This window comes from Pleurodeles waltl, chromosome 7 (assembly GCF_031143425.1).
Source record: "Pleurodeles waltl isolate 20211129_DDA chromosome 7, aPleWal1.hap1.20221129, whole genome shotgun sequence".
Classification (NCBI taxonomy): domain Eukaryota; kingdom Metazoa; phylum Chordata; class Amphibia; order Caudata; family Salamandridae; genus Pleurodeles; species Pleurodeles waltl.
The window spans coordinates 1,024,853,801-1,024,866,029 of record NC_090446.1 but is presented as its reverse complement, the minus strand read 5'-3'; the positions used below and the strand labels follow the sequence as shown (position 1 = coordinate 1,024,866,029).

General features: G+C 42.7%; 1 protein-coding gene across 1 annotated transcript in view; it reads right to left on the bottom strand.

The window, feature by feature from the left end:
- Positions 1-12,229, bottom strand: part of LOC138245863 (ATP-binding cassette sub-family A member 9-like) — a 2,236,336-nt gene that overhangs the window by 981,820 nt on the left and 1,242,287 nt on the right. Inside the window, exon 23 of the mRNA XM_069199841.1 lies at positions 4,277-4,390. Coding sequence (XP_069055942.1) covers positions 4,277-4,390 — 114 coding nt within the window. The remainder of the gene's footprint in view (positions 1-4,276; positions 4,391-12,229) is intronic.

Below are 12,229 nucleotides of genomic sequence, written 5' to 3'. Positions count from 1 at the left end.
TCAGAATACAATTTGTTAAAATAATTTCTTCCCTAACCTCCTGGTTCATCACCACTTGATCTCTGGTAAGGGTGTTAGGGAAGGAAACATAAATATCCTGAATTTTACTTTGAAAAAAGCTTGCAAGATCCTCCACATGTTGCTGCGGGGACTCCAACGTTTCTGGCTCCTCCGTATGGTGAATAAGGTCTTTTAAGGCATTAAAGATCTCCTTAGGAGAGTTGGCTGCAGCTTCAATTTTACCAGAGTAATATGTGGACTGAACCTTTTGTGGCTGTTGTGCCTGTTCACACTGTTAGCGACATGGCACCCATCCAGCACGAAGGAGAGAGACAAAAGAAATAGTTTGTCCACCCTGAAGTATACTGCCAATTGTGCAATAACCCATGTAATGGGGCAGTCTGCAAGGCATGACAAAACCAGCCTCAAGGCAGGACAAACATAAAGCATTTACCAATGACATCAAGGGATTTTTTTGAAAGGCAAGCCCACAAAGTGAAAGTTATGAGCGTGACATGGGCGTGGTTAAAAGCCCACAATACATACAACATGTCAAAGCGCTTGCGCGCTAGACCTCAAAAGGAGCAATTTGTCTATAGACATAGCCTGACATTTGACCTCTGCCTTTGAAGTACAGCAAATGTGATAAGATAAATACAGAATTTAAATGAATCTTTGTTTATTGCTTGAACTTTTGTGACACACCAAAAATCAGATCAAGACCCACCAGTTGGTCATGATCCACCGTTTGGGAAACACTGGTTTAGATGCCCATCAGGGGGTCGCGACCCACAGTTTAGGAAACACTGGTTTAGAGGCCTGAGCACATCTATGAGAACATCCATTCATAAACTGGAGGAATTCTGCTGCTCATTGGGTCTCAAAGCCAACTGGAGGAAAGCTTGTGTTTCCCCAAAGCCCTGAACATGAGTAACATCCCTTCACAGTTAACTACAACTAGGTGTCATGAGAAGCACACTCCTTTCGATTCCTTGGGGTGCTCATTTATCATTTAATCATGATCTTAAAGCTGGAAACTTAGGCACAGATATGCACTAACCGAGAATTTGTATATAGTTCTGGAAAACATTGCTGTGATGAACTGTATTGCGTTGGCCAAGATGGCAATACTCCAACAGCTAATATATTGTTTCGCCAACCTACTATTGTGGCTATCAAATCTTTTTTTAGAGCTCTAGAAAATTTATTAATTGAATTGATGTGATCTGGGGCAAAATAGATGCAGGATGTAAGATTGGCAGCCGTAGGATGGTTTTCCCCCAAAGTTTTTGCCTTACTCCTGCATTTTTGGCAGTCTCGTTTTTGATGGCCTTAGGTCTCTGTGCAATTTACCACTGCTAAACAGTGCTAGAGTGCTTGTGTTCTCTTTTTTAAACATGGTAACATTGGCTTACAACCAATTGGAACATTTAATTTACTTGATCCTAGTAAAGGGGTACTATATGTACCCAGAACCGTTAAATCAAATGCTACCAGTGGGCCTGCAGCACTGATTGTACCACCCACTTTCATTGCCCTTAAAGCATGTCTCAGGCCTGCCATTGCAGCCTATATGTGCAGTTTTAAACTGTTATTTCAATCAGGCAAAATAACCCTTTTGCCAAGTTTAAACCTTCCTATTTAGTACACATTAATCACCCCTAGGGTAGCCCTGAACAGCCCGTAGGGAAGAGTGCATTGTATTTACAAAAGGTGGACATGTGTTTTTAACTTTTGCATGTCTGGTAGTGAAAAAGCTCTTAAATTAGTTTTCCACTACTGCAAGGCCTGCCTTTTCCATAGGATGATATTGGGTTAACTAATTACATTTAATAAGTGACAAGTTTCGATCGGGAGTAGATAGGAATCTCACGTTTAGTGTCTAAAAATTGTAATTTAAAAACATCTTCAATGGTAAAGTCTGAATTTGAGTCACAACTCTGAAAATGCCTTTTTCGATAGATGGCATTTTCTTGCCCCATCCATTTGGTGCCTGTATCCTGGTTCACATGACTAGGTATAACTGGTAGTTGGTCTTTGTGTATTGCTTCCTGACAGTGAGACAAAGGAGCATAGATGCTGGCAAATTGGACTATCTCTGACTTGATGAGAGGGGAGGAGCACATCACATATGTTGTGCCAGACCACACTCACAAAGAGTGACACTAGTTTATTGTGACACTAGACAAGCTGGGGACAGGAAAAGGGAGGCAAGAAATTCCAAACACCTCCTATGGTGGAAACCTTCAGAACTTATGCCTACTTCAAAGTGGGCAGCAGGAATAAATAATGAACCTCAGACCCAATTCTTCCTTACACCCATGGTTGTGTGGAAGACTCAAAAAGACTGCTGTGCTGTTCTGCTGCAAGATGGACTGTCACTCTGCTGCCAAGTTACTCAGCTTCCTGGGTGAAAGGACTGGACCTTCATCTTGAAACCAGGACCACCAGAGTGACTCCAAGGGCCTCCTGATTAGAGCCTCAGAGACAGAATAGTCTCCACCCACCTTGAACCTAACACCTGGATTCTGTCTGCTGTGAGTTGACAATGACACAGGACCTCATATCGCAGTCTCGCCCTCCTTGGTGCCACCACTGCACAACACTTACTTGATGCGGGATCTGGCAATGCTTTGCAAACCAGAATTGAAGGTACTTTTTTCAGCAGGCCTAACATGGTTCCTGTATCCAGCCACACTTCATCGCAGTTGGCCTGAACTTGTGACTTTGTCCAGGTCCAACACGACTAGATAACCACAGTTTGGGCTTCGTGCTTCTAAGCACTATATTTACCTAAAATTTTGAAATGGCATATATGTGGTTCGACTGATTGGATTTTCATTTTTTTGGTTTAAAATAATTTATTATATTTATTCTATTTTCCTGGATCCTGAATTTTCCATGTGTTTTCACTTTATTACTGATTGAAGTGCTATATAAATATATCCCTCATTCCCTCTAAGTTAAACCTGACTGCTTTTAGCCCAGCTACTAGAGAATTGAGCACAGGTTCATTTGGTATTTGTTTGTGTTTTACCCTGATAGAAATTGTGGTTGCTGCTTGAGTAGGGTTTTGCTCCCATCAACCGGCAACCCAATTGCCAACACAGTGTTGTGATCTCAAAGTTATAGCTCCCTGTAATGAAGAGAAGGCAGGGAGCACTAGACTTTGAAATGTATTTCCCTGTGACACAATGACAATGGGTAGCCAGATGATTGGCTAGCAGCCACATTCAGGAGACAGAAGTATTTGGCATTAAATGCAAGGGTGGCACACCAGCTAATATGTTTATGGGTAGAAAGAGAACATCTGTTCTGCGCAGCCATGACATTCTGGACCAGGTATATTGAGAGAACTAAACTGTAGCGCCTTACTCTTGTGTTCTACTTTTAATGGGTTAACAAGACTATCGAGGGTACCTGGGAATTAGACAGGTAGAAATGTGAGCAATGGTTAGGCTGACAATGATGGGGAACAAACTCCCACAAAACAAAAACCTTTATGTAGGATCTCCTGCCTCTTTAAAAGACAATGCTAAGATTTTTTCTGCGATACTCACCAACACTGGTGGATGTCCCATCGCCCTATTTATATTGTACAGCCATGTATACACTCCGAACAGGGTGGACAAGATCAAGATATGTAAAAAAAACATGTTGGATGTACTATCCGTGCTGCATAAATGGCGAACTGTACATTTTTAACAGATTTCCAGCATCTGCCAAAGTCTAAATATTACCCTAAACCTGGAACGCATTTGACCAATTTCGTGGTGTAAAATATAAACCCGAATGTAATATGTAAAAGGATTGTTATCAATAACTGTTTAGGCTAAGTTTAGTTTTTTTCTATATTAGATCACTCTGTCAGTTAGTACAATTGTTTTTCTAGATATAATAGTTATAGATTCTGTGTATTTTCAAAATTATGAGTGTAGGAATTACTAATATACGTTATTGCATTACTTTATTAATCTGCACAACTTAACATACATAGATCGATATCTTTAAGACTACAGAAACGAACTACATGCATGCAACACAACAATCAAATAACTAAGCGATTTAAATAGTACTGACAAGTTTGTTTTTGAAAGGTTGTGTCTTGCAATTAAAAGACATCGCTTAACTAGATACATGACTACAATAGTTGATCCACATAATGAATGATTAGTTGTATAGCCACACGATCCAGCTTCCTGAATTATGCTGAGTATACACACAAATAAACATGGATGTAAAAATGAATCGAAATAGTAGAGTAAAGATTAATTACCTTGCTATCATACACACTACTCATTCCGATGTAAGGCGGGATGATGGCAGCAAGAATTCCCATGAAAAAAGCAGAAAAGACATAGATTTCTAACCAAAAGCCATACCCAACGTCCTGGTGAGAAAAATAAGGAAGTCTATATTATATGGTATGTCATGTGTCATACATGAAGCATATATGAAGTAACTGTGGTGGCATAATACACGTTCATAATGAAAACACAACATAGAAAATTGTTATCTGCATGATTCAATATTCTAGATCTTTTAAATATATTTTTTTTAAATGTACGTTTTTGAAAAGTAAAGCAATACTGATATACAGCCCACTGAAGATGAAAAGAATAATTGGATAATTGATTTCAAAAGGATATTTGTATTGTATTTATTAGGTATTACTTTACACCAACCACTCAAAATACATTTTCCTCCGATGGACAGCAGCTGTGAAAATTCTCGCCAGATGATAAATGGGGCCACGGGGGGGGGGTTGGACTCCTGGACTTTAAGTAATCACAGGATGATCCACCAAGTTAGTAATGACACTAGAAGGCAGTCGCTATTGGTATATGTGGCAACAGCAACAGGCCTCTTCTACCAAGTACAGTGGATGACTCCTCACTTTTCTAGCGCTCAATATATGATCCTACTTTTAATTGTAGAAGAACAGGAGATAAGAGATCTTCACAGAAGTGAAGTTAGGGGCCTTGCAAGATTTTTAAAGAAGCACCAGATATGTTGTCTGCAACCCCACACAATATCATTCAGGGTTTCCAGAATATCATGCTGTCATTTAAGGTGGTGTGGGAAACTTTATTAGCATGCTAGTAACAAGATCAACGTTTTCTTTAAAAAAATGACAAGATGCATTCACATTCTGTGTAGCAGGTATTGATGACGAAATAAAATCTAATTCACTGCAAAATAAGCATAATAGCTGATTCCCTGCAATAACGTCCTTCCTAGAGTGACCGTTTCGACCAGAGGAGGAGGGGAATGTAACTTCAGGATATGCAAGCAGCCACTCTGGATTACTATGCACTCTTTTGATGCACTGTTTGCCTATCAAGGGCCCTATGTAACTGTAGAAGAGAAGTTGCAAAGACGAGAAGAGCTGAAGGCTTACTGTTAGCTTGTATCTCCTTAAATCATGTAGAACTCATTTTTTGTGTGAGAAGCACAGTAAATGAAAACACCCACGTTCACGATTCTAGCTTTGAAGACTCTGACCATTAGGCTGCCCTGGACTTTCCTGAAAAGAAGTGCAATTTCATCAGTGTCTGTTGACACTAGTTTCGGCTCAAACATTGTTTTGGATTTCCAAACTTCTACACACAGGCCCTCATTCTGACCTTGGCGGGCGGCGGAGGCCGCCCGCCAAAGTCCCGCCGTCAGGTTACCGTTCCGCGGTCGAAAGACCGCGGCGGTAATTCTGACTTTCCCGCTGGGCTGGCGGGCGGTCGCCTTCAGACCGCCAGCCAGCCCAGCGGGAAAGAGGCTTCCACGATGAAGCCGGCTCGGAATCGAGCCGGCGGAGTGGAAGCTGTGCGACGGGTGCAGTTGCACCCGTCGCGTATTTCACTGTCTGCGCAGCAGACAGTGAAATACATGTAGGGGCCCTCTTACGGGGGCCCCTGCAATGCCCATGCCAGTGGCATGGGCACTGCAGGGGCCCCCAGGGGCCACGCGACCCCCCCTACCGCCATCCGGATCTCGGCGGTCCGACCGCCGGGATCTGGATGGCGGTAGGGGGGGTCGGAATCCCCGCGGCGGTGCAGCAAGCTGCGCCGCCGCGGAGGATTCAATGGGGCCGCGGTACACTGGCGGGACCCCGCCAGTGGTGCCGGTCCGACCGCGGCTTTACCGCCGCGGTCGGAATCCCCATTGGAGCACCGCCGGCCTGTCGGCGGTGCTCCCGCGGTCCTCCGCCCTGGCGGTCAAAGACCGCCAGGGTCAGAATGACCACCACAGTCTCTGTCTGAAGCCATGGAACTTTATTTGGACTCAAGCTTAAAAGATTGCTCACTAAATTGATTCCATGTCTGTGAGACATGTCACAGAAGAACTGACCGAGGGAAAGTCAAATAACAGATAATCTTTCATCTTGCATTAGCTGTCATACAGCTCTTGCCCCATTCGCAGATTTTCCCTGTTCCTGACTCCTCACTTTAACTTCAAGTTCAAGCTATACTATGGAGACTTTATCTGATTCAGCTATGAAACCATCACCAAAAATCATCCGGGTCCATAAAATCTCCAATTTCAATGCTAATCTTTCCAGCAGGTTAAATCCCCAATCCTAGCCAACTCTCACGTCAGCCAAACTTTGCCCTAGTCCACTAGCTTTTGCCACGGATGCTAAACGCTTACATTGGTCCTCAATGAATTCCATGTTAAACGTGTTATCCTTTGTCTCTTTTGAATTGTGCTGTATTGAAAATTGTAAATATAAAACTCGTTGTTTTATTTATTCAGGGCTTACTGTTGTTTCTTAGTAATACAACCTTAACTTTTAATAAATTTTCAGTAGACCTTACAATAGCCGGGTTATTCATCTTACCTTGTATTAGTTTGGCTGCAGGGAGATTTCACAGAAGGGAACACACTTTCGTTTATTTGAACTTCTATGTGTGCACCATGCTGGATACACCCTTACCTTTGTTTGAGAATGGAGGAAAGGAAACTAAAAATCATAGTGGACTATCCCCTACTCCTCATGTCCAATATGTACATATAACAGGCTAACATGAACAAAAAAGGCAATCAGAAGCTTATCAATCAACAGTGAGATCTGAAAGTTCCCCTGAATGATTACCAATCTGGACAGAAAGGGTCGATTGTCACAAATCATTTTGGAATATGTAAAGTAATGCTACAGTAGAACTACTTCATATCCAAATGCAATTGCGGGTGGCATTTATGGGTGGATAGCTCCATGTCTCCGAATGTTTCTGTGAGGAGATGTCCATCCCTGTTGTCCATATTTGTAGTTACTATGAAGAGCATGGGAGGGGGTGGGAAATGGAGAAATACCTACTCCTAAACGGCAGGTGATTAAGGAGGGGTGAGAACAGACTTAGGAAGACATAAGGAGGGATTTACAGAGGGACATGCAAATACAAACAGCCACCCAAAAAAGAATAAGCCCATTGCTATTCATGAAATGCATTCCTAAAGTTACACAGCAAAAAAGGATCCAAAACAGTTGTAAGTGTACTCCAGCCCACAATGCCCTTTGTGGGTACAGCACATTCCCATAGAAAATAAGGGAGGTAGGAATGTACTATAACACCCCATAAGAAGTAATAAATACACAATTTAATTAAACAATATATATATATATATATATACATCGCCGATTATATCAGATTACATGATGAGAGTGTTGCGGGTAACTACCATATTACTCTGCTATGTAATTTTGTACAGACTGTGTTCAGCTAATGGTTGTAACTATTTACAAAACACATTAGATCCTAATGAAACTTAGGTGTGTAGAGATATTGAACATGTTATAAATCTTTGTTTTGAAGACTAACTCTGTGTGCAGGTGACAGTTGATGTCTTGTGTCAGTATGTTCCACACAAGTTTTTTGGCTCTGCAGAAAAAAACGTTCCAACAGGGCAAAGGCTGCACATAAAACATGTTAAGTATTATAAGAACCCTTGAATTATTAGACAGAATCATCTCAGTATGACAGTTTCTACATAAAACAGAAGACTGTGTGCATTAGGTACTAACCTATGTACACATGCTTGTTTTGCTTCAGAAGATGGGCTATCTGTAAAGTTATCACCACAGTATGAAGGCTGCAGTGAGGAGGAGCATGACATCCTGGCCAGAGAGGTGATGGAGCACCAACACCAGCTCTTCGTCACCTCCAAATTGCCAGTCGGTAGGAGAGACGCCATATGGCAGGCAATAGTAGACAAAGTCAACAGCGTGGCAGAGGTGAGGAGGACTGTCACCGATTGCATCCCGCACCACAGGAGGACCTGGATGAGCAGAGGGAGATGGTCGCAGGAGTCATCCTGGAGGAACTGGTCACTGGAATCGCATGACAGGACAGAGCAGACAACCAAGAACTACAACAAATGCAGGCTAAGTTGTGGAGGGGATGATCTGGAATCTCACAAATGGCAGAAGGGGGAGGCACATAGGACACACGCAATGCATGCAAAAAGGTTGCATTGGGACACATAGGCCTTGAATCAAAATGGCCCATCACCACCCAAGCCACACTTGTACTGACACAGTGCACTGCACTTCGACATTAGCACAACATGGACATAAGCCACTCACTATGGCTATCCTCCACCATGCAAATATGCAGCACATTGCCTGGACGGGACGTGCAATCAGTGTGACTGTGACACCACAACACCCATTGCATATTTTCATAGCCCCTGATCCAACACACAACTTGTACATCAGAGACTGGGACTGAAGTCAATACCACCCTATGGGCGGTGTCAGGATGGCATAACTAGACAAAATACCTCCCTTCCTCCTTGTGTTATTGCTCTTCTCGTGTGCTGCATCTTGCAGCACACATTGAAATTCCACCTTGCTAAAATAGCTTGTACATGTGCAGGAAGAGAAACCTCCCTGCACATAAACAATCCATCCCCTCAACCTCTTCATCATGTAAAATGCAGCAAACGCAGAAGTACTAAAGCACACACTGCACACAAAGAAGTACTAAAGCATTATTAGGGAATGCTTGTTTATGCGCAGGAAGGGACATCTTTCTGCACATAAACAATCATCCATGGCATTTTGTTTCTTCTTTGTGTTTTGCAGAATGCAGTACACATAGTAAAAGCAAATAATGGGGAGGAATAACAGAATTCCTCCTTGTTTTGCCATGCTAACGCCACCCCTGGGGTAGAGTTAGTTTTTGGCGCTGCCTCAGGTTTACAACAACTCGTAAATCTGAGGCAGCATCAAAACCAATGGGTGTTGTGGTGGAACGCTCACTGCAGCACCTATTGCATGCCCCTCTGACACAGAAAACTGCAATGGTGCTAGGGGCTCCTATATATGCCCCAAAATACCTTGTTAGCTTGCCCATTGTGTGATGCACAATGCTACACATAATATACAACTACAACCTTGGATCTGTAACATGTCAATGAGCCTCCAGTAAAATGATGTGTCATGTAAACAGCCAACACAATCGCAGATTGACATTTCACTATCTCATTGCAGAGTATGATGCCATACCTCCTGCCGCCCTGCCTGTCCTGGATTTTAAAGATGACATGGATGACCAGCTGTCAACCATGAATGAAGAGACTTTCAAGGATATCCTAGGTTCCCCACAGACACCACCTCCAGTCACAGGTAGGACACCCAGTGTTGCAGGGCCTCCACATGAATCACCCAGCTACCAACACATAGCACCAGCCAGTCCTGACAGACCTGGAATCCGAGGACCCAGACATCACCTTCCAGAGGACTTTGGTAGGAGTCCAGTGGGAGCTGGCCAAGCAAGAGCGGGTGTGGATGGAGATCATGCCAGGCAGCCTAGAGGGAGTGCAGAGGTGCCTCGGTCCAATTAAGGACAACTCAGCTGCCATTAGAGGCACCCTATCCCCGCTACGTGGTCTCCAGAAGTCCTTCACCAACATAGCTGCTGCCTTGAGTCTGGGGCTGAGGCTTCGGCAATTGCCCTCCCAAAGTGGCAGCCGCGTGATAGACAACAGGCTGGGGGCTATACAGAATACCCTGGAGTCCATACAGAGTGAAGAGGCCTCCATCAGGGAAAACAGGGTTGCCTGACATCGTGATGTTGCTGTGGTGTTGAGAAATCAGCAGTTCGTCTTTGCTGCAGTGATGCCTTATGTGTTCCCAGAAATGGCAGCTACTGGGATCTTTGACTCTACATCTCTTTCCCCTGATGTGTGTGTGGCCCCCTCAACAACAGCATCACAAATGGCACAGGAAGCACCACACACATCAGAGGATGAAGATGTGGAAGGAACAGCATTCACAAGGAAAACCACCAGGTAGCACCAGCTATCCCACATGGACAGTATCTCATTAGTTCTGTGCTTAAGATCATGCCAGTGTTGTGACAGCAGGCAATGTGCCCTCTTCACTCAACCACTGTTGACATGTCCTCTATGTACTGTCATTGTCTTAAATCTTACCCATTGTCAATTTGGACACCTCCTCAATAATGCACACTTCTCCTAACCATGGCTCATGACATGTCCCTCACCCCTGGACTCTGATTGAACAACAAATGGCTAAGGATTTCTCATGGGGTCTGTGAACTGGACATTGTATAGCATTGGAAAATACACTTGCACCTGTAAATAAAGCACCTTTTGCACGTTACATTTCTATATTTACTGTGATCCATCAACTAATCTAAATGAATGCATTGAGTGAAGCCATGTCAATGTGTACAGAACTCCATTACAAGTGCATTACTGTCAGACACAAAGCCACACACTCAGATCCTAACATGAACAAGGTGAATGATGATGTTGTGGGCAACAAGTAACTTCAATACATGTATTGAACAGAAATCCTTGGAAGTTGAAATATAACATGTATGCGTCTAAACCAAGTCAACGGTAATTTACCCAGATGAGTTCACCTGTACAACTAAAATGTGTTGCTCACAAGAGGCCAATCTAATCAGTGACGGGCAGCTGTCAGTGTTGCAGGATACAGTCCCAAATTTGGCTATTGTCATATGTGCCACACTTTCCAACAAGGATACTGCTAGACTCCACCAATGACAATTGAAGTTCCATACTTACCTGTCCAAGATAACATATACATACACAATGTGAATGGATAGAACAGTGGATGACAAATATGTTGACTAAGTGATGTTATTTAGCAGCCAATCTGCCAGCTTCTTAGTCATACAGGATGCGCATGGTAATCCATGGAAATAAAGACAGGAAGCATACCCTAAGCCATTCCTCCTACTTGGCCAGTGCACACGTGAGAACACCTAGACACTCAGTCAACATGGAGGAAAAATAGTCTACTACAAACAGGAATTATTTAAACTTATTTAAAACGTCATACCTAAACCTATCCTAAAAACTACCCTACACTAAACTAACCTAAACTAACTTAACTTAAGTTACACTTAATCCTATCCAACCTATTCTAAACTAATCTTACACATGTAACGCCACACTCTAAACATTGTCCCCCCAGCCCCGTTAAGGGACAAGATACAGGTAGAACAACAGAAACTAAGACTACACATGTACTAACTTAACCTATGTCCTAAACAAATATAGATATTGTTTTACATTTTTTTTATTTATACATGTATAACCCAACATAACCCTGCACCCAACCCCTCCAAAATAAACAAGCATTTGCAATGCAATAGGGTCTTGCATTTCTCCAAGTTAGAGCTATTAGCAGTTGTAAACTCCCAACCGGACGTTTCTTGCCACATTAAATGGAAAAAAAGAGCGTGATTGCGTAGTGAAACCTATTCGCATAAGTGCAATTATCTACATAACCGGCAAATTACAATATAAAATACAAGTAAACATCAAGTTACCCACAGCAAACACAACCAAGAGGTCCTGAAACTACATTCCTCCATTTTACACACAGGATCGCCTCGCCACACCCCGGCACTACGTGACCCGACGAGCTGTCTATTTGGCTGTTGTTTTTACGTTTACCATCTTGCTATATTGAGACTCGCGTTTATCTGTGAAGTGCTCAAATTAATGAATACACGCTTTTCTTTTCTATGGAAGCCTTAATTTGTAAAAGCAGTAAAGTTTCAAAAATACAAAGAAACAAAATGCTGGTTAAAAAACACAAAAACAATAAAATATCTTGAAGTCTTCCGTCCCGGGAAAACTTTTGTTTTACTAAAAGTAAAACAAAGTGTACATCAACCCGAAAGCCACATGTAAAAGAAAATTCGTCACAGAATAACACAAGATTAGGAATCAT